At 35.5% G+C, this 17,501-nt stretch overlaps 1 protein-coding gene across 4 annotated transcripts in view; it reads right to left on the bottom strand.

The window, feature by feature from the left end:
* CLTC (clathrin heavy chain) overlaps positions 1–17,501 on the bottom strand; it is a 59,695-nt gene that overhangs the window by 22,736 nt on the left and 19,458 nt on the right. For 2 of the 4 annotated variants that reach the window (XM_032429316.1, XM_032429318.1), the window contains exons 2-15: positions 16,176–16,383; positions 14,985–14,987; positions 13,077–13,345; positions 12,284–12,445; positions 11,267–11,380; positions 10,679–10,852; positions 7,190–7,387; positions 6,257–6,457; positions 4,057–4,209; positions 3,132–3,254; positions 2,339–2,476; positions 1,975–2,139; positions 1,646–1,826; positions 88–251 (exon numbers count right to left, since the gene is read on the bottom strand). In XM_032429316.1, the coding sequence (XP_032285207.1) occupies positions 88–251; positions 1,646–1,826; positions 1,975–2,139; positions 2,339–2,476; positions 3,132–3,254; positions 4,057–4,209; positions 6,257–6,457; positions 7,190–7,387; positions 10,679–10,852; positions 11,267–11,380; positions 12,284–12,445; positions 13,077–13,345; positions 14,985–14,987; positions 16,176–16,383 (2,253 nt within the window). The remainder of the gene's footprint in view (positions 1–87; positions 252–1,645; positions 1,827–1,974; positions 2,140–2,338; positions 2,477–3,131; positions 3,255–4,056; positions 4,210–6,256; positions 6,458–7,189; positions 7,388–10,678; positions 10,853–11,266; positions 11,381–12,283; positions 12,446–13,076; positions 13,346–14,984; positions 14,988–16,175; positions 16,384–17,501) is intronic. The other 2 variants (XM_032429317.1, XM_032429319.1) reach the window with 1 other exon arrangement.

Here is a 17,501-nt window from a genome sequence, read left to right as displayed (position 1 = left end):
AACAAATATTTTAAAACTATGATGAAACCTGTGTAAAACTGCTGATCTTCAACCCAGCCAGAAAGTGCATTACTCAAAACCACTTACCTTGAGAAAATTCTTGACTCGCTCAGGATCATAGCAGTTGCTTTCTCTGCAGATTCTTTCTACTTCTTTGATCTGCCCAGTCTTGCAAGCTGCCTGAATATACTTAAAGTGCACATCTGGGTCCTGACTAAAGTTAACAATGGATCCCAGAAAATAAAAGAGACCTTAAAGAGACAAATAATTGAAATTAAGCATAGGTGCACCTTTGAAAATGATAGAACTGAAAAATATGTAAGCAATTAAAGAAACATGTCAATTATACTTCTAATTTAAAAATAACTGTTATATTGAATAGCCCCAAATAAAAACTGGGTTGCTCAAAAAGCTCAATAAGAATACTAATTAATCCAGTAATCAGTTCAATAAATGAATATTCACTTTAATCCCTACAGAACAGACAATTCAATGTTTTCTAGTAGTTAAGAAGTAGTTAGGAGGTAGCTACCTAATACTAAAGCTAATCACACCATGTTCCATATGAGAAATTTTAAATGAAATCATACCATGTTCCATACGAGAAATTTTAAATGAAGTCCCTTAGAGGAGGTTTTCCTATATGTAGTTAATAGGAAAAATACAAAAGTGGTTTGAAAAGAATTTAATGCAATGCCGTTCAACAGAACTTTCTGTGATGATAAAAATGTTCTATATCTGCACTGTCCAATACGGTAGCCACTAACCATACGCAGCTATTAAGCACTTGAACTGTGGCTACAGAACTAAAATTTTAATTGTATTCAATTTTAATTACTTTAAATTTATATAGCTACATATCACTAGTGGCTACTGTACTTGAATGAACAGAATCAATTTAGTACATAGTTAACAGACAGAAACTGAGAAAATTATTCTTATTCTTTCTGTCTAGAGGACAATAGGACAAAAAAGGGAAAAAAGATGACTGGGGACCAGAAGTTTAGCTAATAAACCTAAGCATCATCCAATAGTGATTACACTGATACTCAGTATAGCAGTGATTCTCACATGGGGTGATTTTTTTCCCCAGGAGACAGACGTTTGGCAATGCCTAGAGACACTTTTGGTGATCACAACTGTTTTAGCTGCTACTGGCATCTAGAGGTAGAAGCCAGGGATGCTGCTAAATATCCTGCATGCACATGACAACCCGCCCCCAAACCAAATTATCCATAGTGCAAAAAAACCCAAATTATCTAAAGTGGAAAGGTAGAGAAAAGCTACTGTACAGTGACAAGTCACAAAATGTCCTTGGCTAGAAACATTTGCCATTTTAAGAGTCAGACAACAGAAGTGTGAAATCTTATTATACCTAATCGTATTTTCATTTTATACAATTATGACAAAGCTACGACATATGTTTGTGTCTTAAAATTCTGCCTTTAATTCATCTATAAAATATCCAAGCTGACAGTCTCATTCACTACACATCTCTAGAACCCCACATAAAAGAGTTGACATTTATTAAAACTCAAATTGTGCCATAAAATTAGCTTGTAGAAAGACAGAATTTCCAATAGTACAAGATCATAATACCCCTCTTGGCTCTCTTAATTAAAAAAACTCAGAAACTCTTAATTACCTTCAAAACTCTTGAAAGATTCAAAAAGTTCAATCAGAGATTGAGTTGACAGTTGTTCATGATACTTCGAAGCCACCTGAACACAGATCTGCAGATTCTGACGAATATTGGCAGACAGCATGGCCCTGAGACATTCTAGAGAGTCTTCTACTGATAAGGACCCAAAATAATTCACTAACCACTAGAAGACAAAATAAACAGGTAAATAAATACATAAATGAAATAATATTGAACCTAATGGTGGAATGAAATTACTATTATCAGTACTACACACACATTTCAGTATACCAATCAATCATATCGTCATCTGTTAGGTGAGACTACAATACCTCAGGGTTAAGAAGATGGGTGTGAACAACCGCACGCTTTATGTCATATAAATCAGTGAAGTGTTCTAATGCACGCTGCAGCAGACCAGCCTTTTCACACAGCTGAGCAATATGAGCCCGGTCATAATGCGTGAACATCTGATTCCCTAGAATAGCATCTGCAACCTATAAAACCACAAATAGGACAGATTTATTTTATATCCCATTTATATCAATAATTCTATATCCAGATTACATACTAAGATTCAATAGTGAATAAAGAAAAAAGTAAAGGCATCACAGTAGCTTCAAATAGCTTAATCTAAGAAGCTCTCAGTAACTACTAGAACAGTGGAAACATGCCTAAAAAGCAGGAAAAACGTACTTGAGGTGCATGCATAAGGTTCATCTCAAGCAACCGTGTCTGTAAAGGACCTTCAGATGGGCGATTATTCTTCAGGGCATCAAGCAAGAATGCTGTACACTGTTGAATTAGATTGTATTCCATAAAGACATCTACAATCTGGAAAAAAAGGATTTAAAGAGAATTGTTTTAAGATGTTTAAAACAACTTGCTTTACAATACTGTTGACAATTTGTAAATGAAATTAAGTATCAGTTCACATATAAAAAAACTGCCAGACCTAATCCCAGATTTAAATATCATTTGTACAATATAACTTCATAATTTAAGAATAAATTTTTGTCTTCTACAGTTATTTTTAGTTCTGGTAAAAAAAAATATTTTAAGGTACTATATATAATAGAATACAATTAAAACAATAGTTTTAAAATTCTGATGAACTATTTAAAATATACAAAATATGAAGGAGTCTGAATCCCACTTCCTATATGCATCTCTTCCTTCACCCAATGGCAGCAACCATCCTTTTTATTATTCCCGTATTTTTCATGTATATATATCTCTAAACAAGATGGTTGTTTTACGTGTTTTAAAACTGTATATAGGTGGTATCTTCCTAGGAGTCCATTCTTCTGCAACTTGGGTTTTGTTTTGTTTTTTTTAATATACTTGAGGTTTATCCATGTAGACAGACACAGCTCTAATTTCTACAAATTGAAAGGTTAACCCATTCTTCTCCAAAGCTGTTTAAACCCAGATCCACCCCATTCACTTTTTAAATCAACTTCTACAGAATACATTTTAATGCCTTTACCTGTGTGATATCAGCAAGAGGTTCTTCATCCTGAACTAACATTTGGGCAAACTGTTGTCCCTGATCTGGACTGATACGCATGACATTTCTCAGCAGAAATATCCAGTCTGGAGTATATCCAACCTACAAATGGACAAAAATTTGCAACTCTACTGCAATGTTTCATTTTTATATCATTTAAAGGATTTTTCTACAATAGAATTTTGCTAATATAGAACTACTGCAAGTACAAATTCAGTTTTAACATGCTCAATTTGACCTTGGTTTATATTGGCAAATAGACACCTTGGTGATAATATATTTGAATGGAAAGCTATGAATTTTTATAACTGACTTACGCATTTTCAATGAATGACTATTTCAAAGTTTCTTCTGAAAGGTAAATAGGCCCCTGACGTCTTAAATTCTGAAAAGCCAAGCCAGAGTGTCTCCATTTTTTTTTTTTTTTTTAAGAAATCTCTCTACCCAATGTGGGGCTCAAACTTGACCCCAAGATTAAGAGTCTCATGTCTAGGGGTGCCTGGGTGGCTCAGTTGTTAAGTGTCTGCCTTCGGCTCAGGTCATGGTCCCAGAGTCCTGGATCGAGCCCCGCACTGGGCTCCCTGCTCAGTGGGAAGCCTGCTTCTCCCTCTCCCACTCCCCCTGCTTGTGTTCCCTCTCTCGCTGTCTCTCTGTCAAATAAATAAGTAAAATCTTTAAATAAATAAGAGTCTCATGTCTACCAAATGAGTCAGCCAGGTGTTCCCCCATGTCATTTCTGAATAAGTGTTAATTCTATATGTGAGAGCTAAAATAGGGTTTTTATACTTTTTCAAGTAAATCAAAATTTAAAGAAATTCACTATTAAACTTACTGACCATTCCTATGGGTGAATATCTCAATGTTTTAATGAATGTATACTGAGAACCTGTTTCACTGAACTCACTTTTTTAGCATATAAAACAATCTTCTGGACTTGTCCTGTTTCTGCAAAGCACTGAATGACTTTATTTGGGACATTAGCCCGTAGGTACACACTAAGTGCCAATGTAGGGTCCACAGATTTCACAAGGTCACCCAGTTCTTCTGAACATTCCAGCTGTCCAAGGGAAAAAGAGATTGTTTAGTAATCATTGAGCTTTTTTATAAATGAGCAGATGATATTACTTCCATATAAATAATAACTAATACGACGGGCACTTACTCAACTGTCCCAGAATATATTATAAATATGCAAGGGTTGTGGTTAATAAAGACTCTTGATCTTGTATTCACAGCATTTTCTCAGTAGAATTCTCCACACATCCTACTTAAGGATAAAAAGCCCACCAATATCATATTGTATCTATATCATAGATACAACCAACTACTTTGTTAGGAAAGGAGGTACTTAAAAAGCAGAATCCTGAAATTCTATCGATTATGAATATTCAGATCATCAGATCCACATGGCCCCAATTCTTCAAAAAGAATTCAATTTTTAATGTAATGTTATCAAATGAAAATTTATTATTTAAGGAGCCAGATGAGGCTTACCCTAAGGACCCTTCTTAAAATTAAGGTATAATTTGTCTAAAGGATCTAAGCTCCATTATCATTTTGACTTTTAGATCTAAGGTCACAAAGCAGAACATAATTTTCTAAGGTCAGAGATAAAAACTTTAGAATTTTTAGGTGGTATACAAGCAGATACCCTCCTTTGCACTATTCAACCTGAGTTAGTCAGCTGCCCAAACTAGAAAACAGCTTCCCTAAGAGTTTTGATTTACATACTAGAGTTGATTTTCTACTTTTAATGGTTGTCAGGAAATAGCATTTATAACTGAGAGGTTAAAAGTCCTACCAGAGTCTATACCTCTTAACTGAACATGCTAACTAGTATAGAGTTGACTAGTATCCCTTTTACCATAAATAAATCCCATATGAACATTCACAAAAAAAGGTAATGATATCCAAAAAGCTTTCACACAGCTATACAGGTCAACTCAGTTACTCTGGCTGTTCCCATCCTCCCTTAACTTAAACAATTAGGACGGACCTCAAACACTCGCTAGTGTGGCTAGTAACTATTCTTCAGCAGAGACTCCTGTCCAAGCATCCCAACTCTGAAGCACTATTCTCCAGTATCCTATAAGACTGCCAGAAGCTGGGTCAAGAAACAAGCACTTAGAATTAGTAATGTAAAAATATTATCAATATACACTAAAGCTGAAAGGTATAATAATACTAAAAGTTATTCACTACTCAGAGTATTTTAAACAGTACCACCTCCGTTCTTGACAGTGGCATACGCTAGGGTAATTCAATATGACTACTTTGTGAAAAAAGGCTTTTTATGGTGGTATGAAAGGAATAATGCCACCAAGGAACTGTTTAAACTTGTTAGTTGCCTTACAAATAAGCAACATTTTCCATAATGTGCTCTAAGAAACACAGTACTATTAGCTGCTCTGTATAAAAAGCATAGGGAAACCCTACAGTAAAGTTTAGGTTAAGGTTAAGAACAGATTTTAAAGACACACATTAAAAAAATTTCAAGAAACTAGTTAAATATTTTTCCATGTAATGCCAATTAACATTCTGTGAAATCACCTTGGGAATCCCTACCACTGCTTATTAGACAGCCCTGATGTCTTGTATCGTATCAATGATCCCACATTTTATGTTTCCCCTGCACATCCTAACACTTGTTACTAGTAGCAAATACAACAATTTTGATAATACTTGGGAATTTTTAAAAGATGTGGTATCAAGTGTGGGATGTGAGATACAAGAATATACCCTATGTCCAAATGAGTGTTACACATGTTGACAAATCTGAATGTATACTGAAGTAAGTGTCTCACACTAAACTTTTCCTAAAGCAAAAGGATAGCAATTTGCTTCCATGTTAGTAGTTTTAAGCACGAAGCAAGAATCCTGGATTCCATTCAAAAAATTGAACAAAGATACCCTATCTCAACAGGCCATAAAAAATAAATACATTTTCAAAAGGTAGTAAGTTACTGCATCTCATACAGTATCTGTCCTTGTTCTATTCCTACAAGCAGTAAATAATGGACATTTTGGTGCAGCCTAGATGTTTCTAACTTGCTACCACGGTATTTAAATACAAAGCAAAAGTATGTTAACATAAGTCAATATACCTTATCTTCTTTTAACCATTTCTCCAAAAGCTGTTTCCGCCCTTGCTGAAGTACAGGCCTACACAGTTCTAAGGATTCATATTTGTTTAGCTGACCCTGGTCCAAAAGGATTCCAAAGTACTGAAGTAGAGGAGAAGTTTGACCTGGCTGGGCTGGGACACTCTGGAAACGACGGATAGTGTCTGGAGTACGAAGGATTCCCTTTAAGAAAAGGAAATGTGAAAGACTCTTTTTAAAGGTGATCCAACATCACACTAATAACTCCAAGGATCTCTTGGGTCAATCTTAAAAGCATGATTTCATCTACCAGTATAACAAATTTCAAATCTTGCATACACTAACTAGCAAAGATTCAATCAATGTTACACGTCTGGTTCAAGGTTATGAGATTATTCAGAATCAGAAATATACCAATCCAATTACAATGCCAGTGTGTAAGAGAACAGCATAATCGTAAAGTAATTATGGCTAGCTTTTGTTCCAGGTTCACATTAAGTGCAAACTTCAAAATAACTGATCAGGGTGTAGGGTGTTAATTCAGTCCAATTTAATACTAAGGTGATGAGAATGAATTCTGCTAAATTTCAGACAAATCTTCTTACCATAAACTAAACAGAATCTATTCAATTTTCAGGTTTAGAAATAAAATCAGTAGCTATCATTGATGAGGGTAAACAGTGTTGTAACTAAGTAACTGAACATTATTACATCTATGTAAATCATAACTTGCTAGATCTACATAATCTTCTGACACTGAGTTTTAAAAAGCCCTCCAAGTCTAGGGGCGCTGTCAAGTCACTTGTACTACAGGAAAATGCAACCTCAAAAGGGTTAGTTTCCCTGTGAAGAGCTGGTTCCACTTCTAACATTATTAGAAATAGAACATATTAACATTAATCCAATCATGCCAACTTCATTTCCATAACTATTTACCTTTGGTGCATTAGCAGCTACCTTTGCTGCCTCTGAGTAATTTCCCTGGGCAAAAAGAGCATTAAATTTCCGGGCAAAGAGTTCTTCAGCACCAGCTAAGTTGTTACGTACAGCCATTCTCAGAGCCAAATCAGGATTTTGTAGGACATTGGTGATATAAGGAATTATGTTTTCTTCTTCCACACATACTGACAGAACCTGCAATTTAAAGATTAATGAATAGCTGCAATGTATTCATTTGGATATCAATGATACCAAATTTGTTTAGAGCTGTTTACTACTGAATCATAAAGGTAATGAAATTGTGACAATTACATTCTTGTTGCCGTAAAAAAATTAAAAAAAATTTAGGGGCACCTGGGTGGCTCAGTCGGTTAAGCATCTGACTCTTGATTTCGGCTCAGGTCATGATCTCAGGGTCATGGGATCGAGCCCCGCATCGGACTCCGTGCTGATGTGTGGAGCCTGCTTTGAGAGTCTCTCTCTTTCTCTCCCTCCACCCCCACTCCTGCACACACATGCTCGCTCGCTCTCAGAAGGAAAAAAAAAAAAACAAAACACCCCAGGAGAAAGAAGACTAAAGGTTGCTAAGCCATTTTGGGATTCTTAAAATATGGCCATATTTATAATATACCACCTACTTCATACTATCTTCATACGGTCCAAACTAATTGCTTTGCTATCATCCATTCATTCTTATCATGGTTAATATCAAAGATTAAGGCTCTCCCATTTAGTTGAGCTCTGAAAGGCGGCTCTCCATATGGTTTATTGATTCTTAGGAGATAGTCTGGACAATCTACAGGACTATGAAAAAGCTCTGCAATCTAAATGAAATCTAAGGCTCACCTGGAAGAAGTTTAAGGTATACTCCTTTTAATTCTAGGATTTTTTTTTTTTTAACAGGACTTTCAGTAATTTTAATTCCATTTACACTCCTAGAGGCCAGATTATATACTCAATGAGGGGAGGGATCACTGAATCCTCATGCACCTAAAATACTGCAACGTATGCAGTAGGCACTTAATAAATGTAGCCACCAGTAAAGAAAACTTTCTAACTGCTTTTTATTTGGAGAACAGTTACTCACCCTTTCTCCTCCTAAAAAAAAAATCACTGTCACAGAATGATGCCCTACTTGCCTAATATCTAAACTACTATCAATGGACATGAGAAAGGGAGCCGTCACTTCACTATCTACATATCCATTCCTCTCCCCAGCACCAGAGCTGGTTATACACCTCAGCTTACAAACTACTTATACTATCCCAACAGCACTTCTCATATAATTTCTCATCTGTTTCTCGGTCACTATTCCACTAAGGACAGGGACATATCTTTCCTTAGTTGCATTATTAGCACCAGTGTTTTGCCTGAAATAAATGCTTGATATTTGTTAAGTAAATGAAAATGGGAAATTTCTGTCCCAGTACTAACAAGAATCAATACAATCTGAGAATTCAATAATCAAAGAGACAGGTAACAGTGTACCCTGCCTATTCTATTTTTCCTTTTGAGAAAAATGAAGAAATTTTAACTTCCAGATGCTTTAACTTTTACAGGCCAGACCCCCTCCTGCATCCCCAAAGCTTAGGCTATCCTGTATCTGCCTCATGTCATTCTACAAATTAAGACATTAAAAGGAAGAAAGTAATTACTTGTTCTTTACAGTCATTTAAAGCATTCCAGACCCTCACCCTTAATTTAGTGCTTAGTTCCCAGGAAAAATAAGGAAGATGAACAAATCCAGTTCCAATTACACTGCCTGAAGCTTCCTAATGATTGCTACACCTTCGTCTTCCCCAAACACCAAATCCAGATTCATCTTTATCCTATTTTAGACTGTTCTAGCAGATTTCTAGCAACCAGTACTTAGTATCTATAAGGGACAGAGAAGGTTCCTCTACCTCTGAAGTACTCACTCAGTTCTACCAAGTTCACAATTTAAGCTAGATATTGGCAATAATGCTCTCTTGATAGCTTTTGATTTTTAAACCAACAGAAACCACAAACTCATTCCTTCAGGGCATATGTCCAGCTGCAATTGACTTTGATCAAAGACCAAAGGAAATGCCTTGAGGCCTAAGGTCACTATAAACACCCATCTCCCTACTCAAAGCAACCGGCACAGAAAATTTGTTGGGAAGGAGAATAATCAATAAATTCTCAGAATCAGAGTTATGAACTGTAAATATATATGGTGGAATTTTCCCAGATACTTTATTACCTTAAAAATATCAGCACAGTAGCAAAAATGAGGAAGTCTTTACCAACTTCATAATTAAATTATCACTAACCTAGTTCACCAAAAGGCCAATTCATTCCTGATTTTTCCAAGAGAGACCCATACAACTGAAAGCTACTGAATTTTTAAAGTTGTTTTAGTGCCAAGACACTGACTGGTATAGAAATACAATTAAAAGGAAAAGCCCCTTTCCTAATGAAGAACAGTGACTGAAGCAGTTAAACAAGCAATTGTAATTCATTGTGATAGATGTAAATGAGGAGAGCTACCTATATTCTAAGGGCATAAAGCAGAAGCACCTAACCAGGTGTGGAGATGAGACAGGGAATGGATAGATAGGGAAAGACCCTTTCTCTATATTATTTGCCTCTTTACACACATACCATTTTCCAGAAATTAACAGAACAAAGGGGGGAAAAAAAAACCCTATCTACTTCCTTTGCTTACTATCTGGGAAAAACACTAATTTGAAGAAAAACTAGCAAAAGGTAAGACCAATAACAGTATTGCTTGAAATTTTAAACCATTTTTTAGAAAATAAGATAACCTCCTGGTGGAATATTTCTGATCTTGCTAAAATACTAAGAAAACAGAAAAAGGATCACTTCTGACAATTTCAGAATAGCTAATATTTTCCCTATCTAATTGGATAACTTTCCAGGTACCCCGCAATAGCTATTGTAAAATATCACTTTCCAACATTAAATATTTAATAATAATTAAAGAGTTAGGAAAAGAGATGTAGAAAGAATTCTTTCTCCAATAGTTGATTAACTGTCTTAGCAAGAAAAAAAAAAAGAAAAAGCATACTACCTGTCAAATGTGACCCTAATAGTTTCTTTGCACGTAGTCTTTTTTTCTTAAGATTTATTTATTTATTTGAGAGGGGGAAAGGGCTGGAGGAACAGACTCTTCAAGGAGACCCCCTGCTGAGTGCAGAGCCCTACTCGATCCCTATATTCCACAACACATGAGCTGGACACTTAACAGACTGAGCCACGTAGGCACCCCAAGAGTCATTTCTTTTGACAATGAAGACAGATAAACACAATCCTAAGTGACTATATGTCACTTCTCTGAGCTTCTTCTCTGAGTCAGGATCAAAGAGAGACTTTTTATCATATGCTTCTGTATTTTTATGTATATATTATTTCTGACAACCAAACCATTTCCTGTTTGGGAAGAAAAAGAAAAGTTAACAGTAGTGTTATTTCGCTGCTTAATTTGTTTCGAGATTTCCTTACTTGTCCCTTTCTGTTTACTCCAATTATTCCAGCTGTGGCTTCATGAGGTGCAGTAACAAAGATTGTTTCTCCACTGATTCTATTCATGTAGATACAGGTACCAGTCTCAAGATCATAGAGGTGGATATAGCCATACTTAGTAATCAAGAACACTACATCATGCTTTTCACTGATCTGTATAAAGAAAATCAACATTTCCGTAAAATCACGAATCTACAAAGAGAAAATTCAATTCCATTTGAGAGATGCTAAATTCTAGAACTTTGACAAGAGGTTTATATGAAAAATTAATACATATGGTTTCCTCATTTTTATAGCCATTTACTATCCCAAGCTCTTACAGCAAACAAAGAATATGAATAAAATGTATAACAGAGAAAATATAATTTTGAACTTAGAATAACCCAGTTTATGCATTACATGAAAATTAAGAATATTTCCTTACAAAGGTTCACTAATAAACTTTACTACTGAATAAAGGGTATTTTTCTAAGCACTACTAAATTATATTGACTGTGAATAGTAGTTTTGGTATTAATTTTGTTATGAGGAGAGATTTTAAAAGTCCATTTGTTTTGCTTAAAATACCTGCATTGCAACAGGAAAGTCATTTTGTGCTTCTGGAGGGAAGAAAACATCCACTGCCTTCTTTGGAAAGGGCTGGTTTCCTGTAGGTGGTGTGCCAACTTCAATGATATGTAACTGTTCAAAAGAAAATAAAACTGATACACATCTCTCTCATCTAGCAGTTGATCATAGCAGCTTTATTTGTAGCCCCAGACTGGAAACAACCCAAATGTTCTAAAATAGGTGAATATTAAACTACAACTATACCATGGAATACTCCTCAGTAATAATAAAAAAAAAATTCTTGTGGACATTATGCCAAGTGAAAAAAAAATGCCAATCTCAAAGGGTCACATGCTATACAGTTCTATTTATATAGCATTCTTGAAGTGACAATATTATACAAATGGAGAGTATTATTGGTAGTTAGGAGTTAGAGACATTGGGGAAGAGGGGAGCAAGTGGGTGTGACTATAAAGGAATAGCTGGGGGGAATCTGTGGTGATAGAACAGTATGTATCACGCATCTATTCCTGTTAAATGACATAGAACGAAACAAAGGTACCAATGTCAATTTCCAGTTTTTCTACTGTACTATAGCTATGTAAGATGGTATTACTCAAATTGTGGTCCACATCTATCTAGTCACTTAGGGCATTTAAAATATAGGTTATGGGTTCCACTTACTGAGTCAGACTCTCTAGATATAAGGCAAACAAATGTACATTGTAGCAAAATTGAAAAACATCACATTAAGGCCTTTGGAAAAGACAAGCAAAATAAAGTGTCACTATAAACAGCTGATATAAAAAAGTTGTTAAAGAACATTATTCATTTTAGACAAGGATCATAAGAAAATATTACTTATTTTAGATAAGTATCACTAGAAACAGAATTTAAACAAAGTCACCTCAAATCTGAATATTAAAAACCAATTAACAATGAAGGGAGAAGACTATTTTGAAATTAGAGGACTAATTAAATTAGTAGAGAGACAAAGACAAGTTCTCAATAATAATTTCTGAAGCCAAAACTTACCTTCCCTCCAGCTTGACCCCGTACTGCAAAACAAAATAACGTTGATTCTTCTGCGTTTCCTTCCATCTTAAACTGCGCGAAACTAGCCGCATGTCCTTCAATGGGCTGAGACACTTTCCTATCTACAGAATATAACTGCATAGCTCCCACCACACGATTTTGCTACAAAGGATCAAAGAGAACAAAGTTTGGGGACCCAATGAATCTATAACTCCCAGATTCATTAACCAGTAAAACAATTAAAATGCTTTATATCACCTTTAGCAGGATCTGTAATTCTTTGTGTAGATTTGATACCTCTTAATTTAAAATTTGGCTCCAACATTATCTTATTAAAGCTTAACATGAATATTTAAAATGTGCCTCAAAAACAACCATCTCTTTACATTATCTTGAAAAAAAAAATCAATTGGTAAGAGTATTCTGAAAATGTACATCAGTATAAAGCCATTAAGCTAGCAACCTTTATTTCTTAAAAAAGACTTTCAAAATAAGTCTGATTCAGGGCGCCTGGGTGGCTCCATTGTTAAGCGTCTGCCTTCAGCTCAGGTCATGATCCCAGGGTCCTGGGATGTAGCCTCGCATCAGGCTCCCTGCTCGGTGGGAGGCCTGCTTCTCCCTCTCCCACTCCCCCTGCTTGTGTTCCCTCTCTCGATGTCTCTGTCAAATAAATAAATAAAATCTTTAAAAAAAAAAAAAAAAGTCTGATTCACCAGGATTAAACAGAGAAGACATAATTTCAAAATAAACTGCATTCTCTATACCTTTTATTAAACATATAGAAAAATGTTACCTGTGCAGATATGCCAGTCAGAAGTAACCACTTTTGCTTTGCATCTGTACGATAATTGATAATCTGGCACCCTGCAAGGCTAGAATGGCGATCAAACATTTTCACTGGCTGAGACTCTCCTTCCATACTCCAATGATAAACTGCATTATCCGTAACAAGAGCAACCGTATTCAAAGAGATCCATTTCCAGAAGGTGACATCATCAGTCATGGTATGGGCCTTCATTTTACTTTTCATTTCAATGTTAAATATCTGAAGAGTTTTCCCAGCTAAAAACAAAATTAAGAATTATGAATCATTAGGAAAGCAAAGTTCAGGATAAATTATTATCTAGCTAGACTATCTCTGTAACAAGATCTGTAACTTCAAAACAAAATGGTTCTATCAGGAGACTAATAACCAACTACAGAAGTCACACTGATAGGGCAGCAACCTTTAAAGAGATAGCTGAGACTAAGCCAACAATCTATATCTACAGCTGAAGCAAAACTATATTACCTCTACTAAAGACATTTTAAATAGTATGACTTCTATAGAATTCTAAATCCCAACTGAAAATGAGTCTGAAGACTTAACAGTGATGGAAAACAAGGTTGTAGCCTTCATGCTGATAATTAAGAATGTTTATGCATAAACTAAGTTAGTTGTAGGTACACAGAACAAAGCAAATCTGATACAAACACATGGGGAAAATGTCTACTTTTTAAAAGGCAGTCATCCCCCATCCAACCAAGTCTTGTGGAAACTGCCTTTTTGGAGGAGGATCTACTTCAACTCTGCCTTGTACCAAGCACATAAGAGAAGTGCATGCTACATCCCATTGGTTTAAGATACAAAGGGAAAGGTAGAGGTGCTGGAAAAAAAGGAGACAGAGGACAGTTTGAGATGCTGTTAATATGCTGGAGATACGAACAAAGTTCAAGCTTCATCCAATTAAGACAACAAACAGTAAAAGAAGGATGAAATTTGCCTTGAGTGTTAAGAGTTCACGGAGTCAGATGCAAAGGCTTGTACTTGTAATTTGAAATCCATCAGAATGAAAAGTGATTTGGCCTAAATTAACAGAGGTCAAAGCCCAAAGCAATCTCGAAGCTAGCTAATCCACATTAGTCCTTAGAGACTAAAGAAAACTCCATTCCTGAGCCACCGAGAATCTGGCTCTTGGAAAACAAAAACTGTGAGGGGGGGGGGTTGGCAGAATGGGACACAAAACATACAGCTTTGTACCATGACCCTTCTTACCACATGTATAAAAACTTCTTCCCTAAAACAAAGAATGCTATTCCCATCCCACACAATATGTAAACCACAACCAGACTTGAACAATTGTTAGAGTTACAGTCCTGTTTATAAAAAGAATCGAAGGGTTTAAAATTGGCTTCAGAGGGAAGCAGTATTTGGGAATGACTTACTTCCCTTTGCTGCCTTTCCCAGACCCTAGTTAACAGACTTTTACTTATTTATTTCTACACAAAAGGGATTGGAGTATACGTATGTAGGGTGATTTGGGCAGGAGGGCAAGATGACAGCTTCACTCCGTAATATAGACATATAGGCACAAATCTATAATGCTATTACAATACTCTGAAAATTTTTGCAATTTATTCTTTTTATATAACAGGACAATAACTAATACAATCTAATTTAAGATAACTCACCATCTGCACACATAAGAAAGCATTAAGAAATGTGATAAGATAACAATAACATTAAAAATAGAAAAGAATTATGAGAAAATTAAAACGATGGCCTTTTAATAGAGAAGTGTGAGAGCTGCTAAGCAGTTGAATCTAAATTCTTTAAGGAGGCTGAAGGAAGCTTAATACCTTAAAGTATAATACATGTATTGTTTAACAGAAGCAAGAAGCTTGCTACCATAAAACATGTGGTCCTAGGTAAAAGCTGGACCATCTTTCCTTAAGATGAGATCAACAACTCCTATCTTGGATATGTAATGGTGACATAGTTATCTGACTATGCTTGCCTCCAACCCTGCATTTAATCTCCAACCAGTATCACTACTAAATACAAAGTTTAAATTATGTGAAGAAAAATCTGTTTAAAAACTTCAGCACCTGATGTATTGTATGGTGACTAAAATAATAAAATTTAAAAAAATAATAAAATAAAAATAAAAAAATAAAAACCTCAGCACCTTTAACAACTCACCCACAAATTTATCAAGAAATTACTAGGAACCTGAACTCCTCCTACTACTACCAAGAAGAAAAACAAAGCAAAATACAGACAATTAAATGCCTTTTTTAGAGTCAGCCAGCTTGTCACCTTAGTCCTCTCACAAACTTCTGTTTTAAAGGGTCAGTTACATTCTCACTCTATAGTTCAAAGGAAAAAAATTAATATAGGCTCCAGACAGTATGAGTTTCTTTGAACTTAGATAGGTTGTACGGTTCCCTACTGTGAGAACCAAAAAGTTAGTGTGAATAAACTCTAACACCCTTGATCCCAAAGCTTTAATATCCACCTACATATATACACACTTCTAACAATCAGTGTAAATTTAAGACTTTTTTTTTTAAGTAGGCTCCACACGCAACGTGGTGGGGCTTGAACTCATGACCTCAAGATCAAGAGTTGTATGTTCTACCCACTGAGCCAGCCAGTCACCCAATTCAAGACATTTTTAGGACTTGATAATCTAAATGAAACACACACCTGAAGTATAAAAAAGGCACAACATAAATGGTAAGTTTATCTTCATAACAAAATCCTGCAATGTTTAAGTACTAATATTACAGTATATTTTATTCCAGAATATGAATCACTAATTTCTTGTCTTCTGTATATGGAGTTATATTTTTAGCACAGTCTTGTCACACAGCAGATATAAAATTTAAATTCATTCAATCTAAAACTTAAAATTTTTCTAAATAGTCTATGCTGAGGAGAAAGGAAGACATTTCACAGATACATGCCAAGTCGTGAAAGCAGTTAAAATCAAATTTAGTAATAACTTTAACTTTGCAGATTTAACCAAATTTAATCTACATGCTAAAAAAGGTAAATCCTAATTACTGTATTTGAATAAATTATACATAGGGGGGAAAAAAGGAAAGAAATCCCCACAATCTTTTATACCTTTCAATGCAATTACTTTGCTAGCTGGATTCATGATGGCGCTGTCTGCTGAAATTGGTCTTCGAATTGGATTACTTGGGTCATTCATATCAATGATTACCACCTGGGCCTGCTCTCCTACTTTCTCTCTAATGCAGATGAATTTGTCTGACTCCATAGTTAGGGTACTGAAGCCAATGTTTGCTGGGTTTATACCCAGGTTCTGGAGCTGGGGGAAAAAACAAAAACATAGGAAGTCACGTTACAAAGTGAATCAGAAAGACTTGACATTCATGTATTGTTATCATTACAAATCCTCATTTAACCACTAATGCTTTAAGGTCAACAGTGACAACTCCATCACATTCATTCAAATGAAGCAATTGATAGCCAAATGATGGACCTTCTGTTCTTCCAACAAATATGGCATTCAATTATTTTGTTATAACCCTGTAGTTTTAACTAGAGATGTGTAACTCTGGGGTTAAAACTAGGAGGCAGAACAAGTACATAAAAGGGGAAAGGACTGAGCTACACCTAAAAGCTAGTGGGTTATTAATATTCTGAGTGACTAAATGTAGTATTACAGATTAAGTCCCACTAAAAAGTTACCAGCAGGTTTTATTAACCTTGGCCAGACTAACTTTTTTTTTTCCTCCAAAGAATAGTAGGTTCACATGGAACAAAATACAAACAAAAATGAAAAAGCACAGGGAGGAAAAAAAACAAAAACACACCAAGTCTTCCTTCTGCCCGAGTCGCCTAGATAGCAATTTCCCTCCTCCTCAGAGACCACCACTTTCTTATGGACTGGCTGAGCCAAGTTATTTGTATTTTATCTAAATTCTTCTGTCAAATTCTGCTAATAGGACTTAATTATAACCAGGACAGGATCTGAATAATATACAACATAAGATTAAGAGACTGGGGGCACCTGGGTGGCTCAGTCGTTAAGCATCTGCCTTCGACTCAGGTCATGATCCTGGGGTGCTGGGATTGAGCCCTGCATCGGGCTCCCTGCTCAGTGGGAAGCCTGCTTCTCCCTCTCCCACTCCCCCTGTTTGTGTTCCCTCTCCCTCGATCTCTCTGTCAAATAAATAAATAAAATTTTTTTAAAAAAATAAAAAGATTAAGAGACTGCACTTAACTTTCACTTTCCTCTTATACCTCAAAGACTGCAAGCACAACCAGTTATAATGTGTAGTTACAGTAACACTGAATACCAGGGGCAAGGAGTCAAGCAATTGTTTAATTATTATAGTAAACATGGTACATTACAAACATGGTAATAAAATAGAAGATTAACTGGCTTTACAAACTCAAGTACACACTGCAAAGCAAGGCAAG

The sequence above is a fragment of the Phoca vitulina genome, unplaced genomic scaffold (assembly GCF_004348235.1).
Source record: "Phoca vitulina isolate PV1807 unplaced genomic scaffold, GSC_HSeal_1.0 scaffold40, whole genome shotgun sequence".
Classification (NCBI taxonomy): domain Eukaryota; kingdom Metazoa; phylum Chordata; class Mammalia; order Carnivora; family Phocidae; genus Phoca; species Phoca vitulina.
The sequence above is the reverse complement of the archived record's forward strand: the minus strand, read 5'-3'. Positions and strand labels throughout refer to the sequence as shown.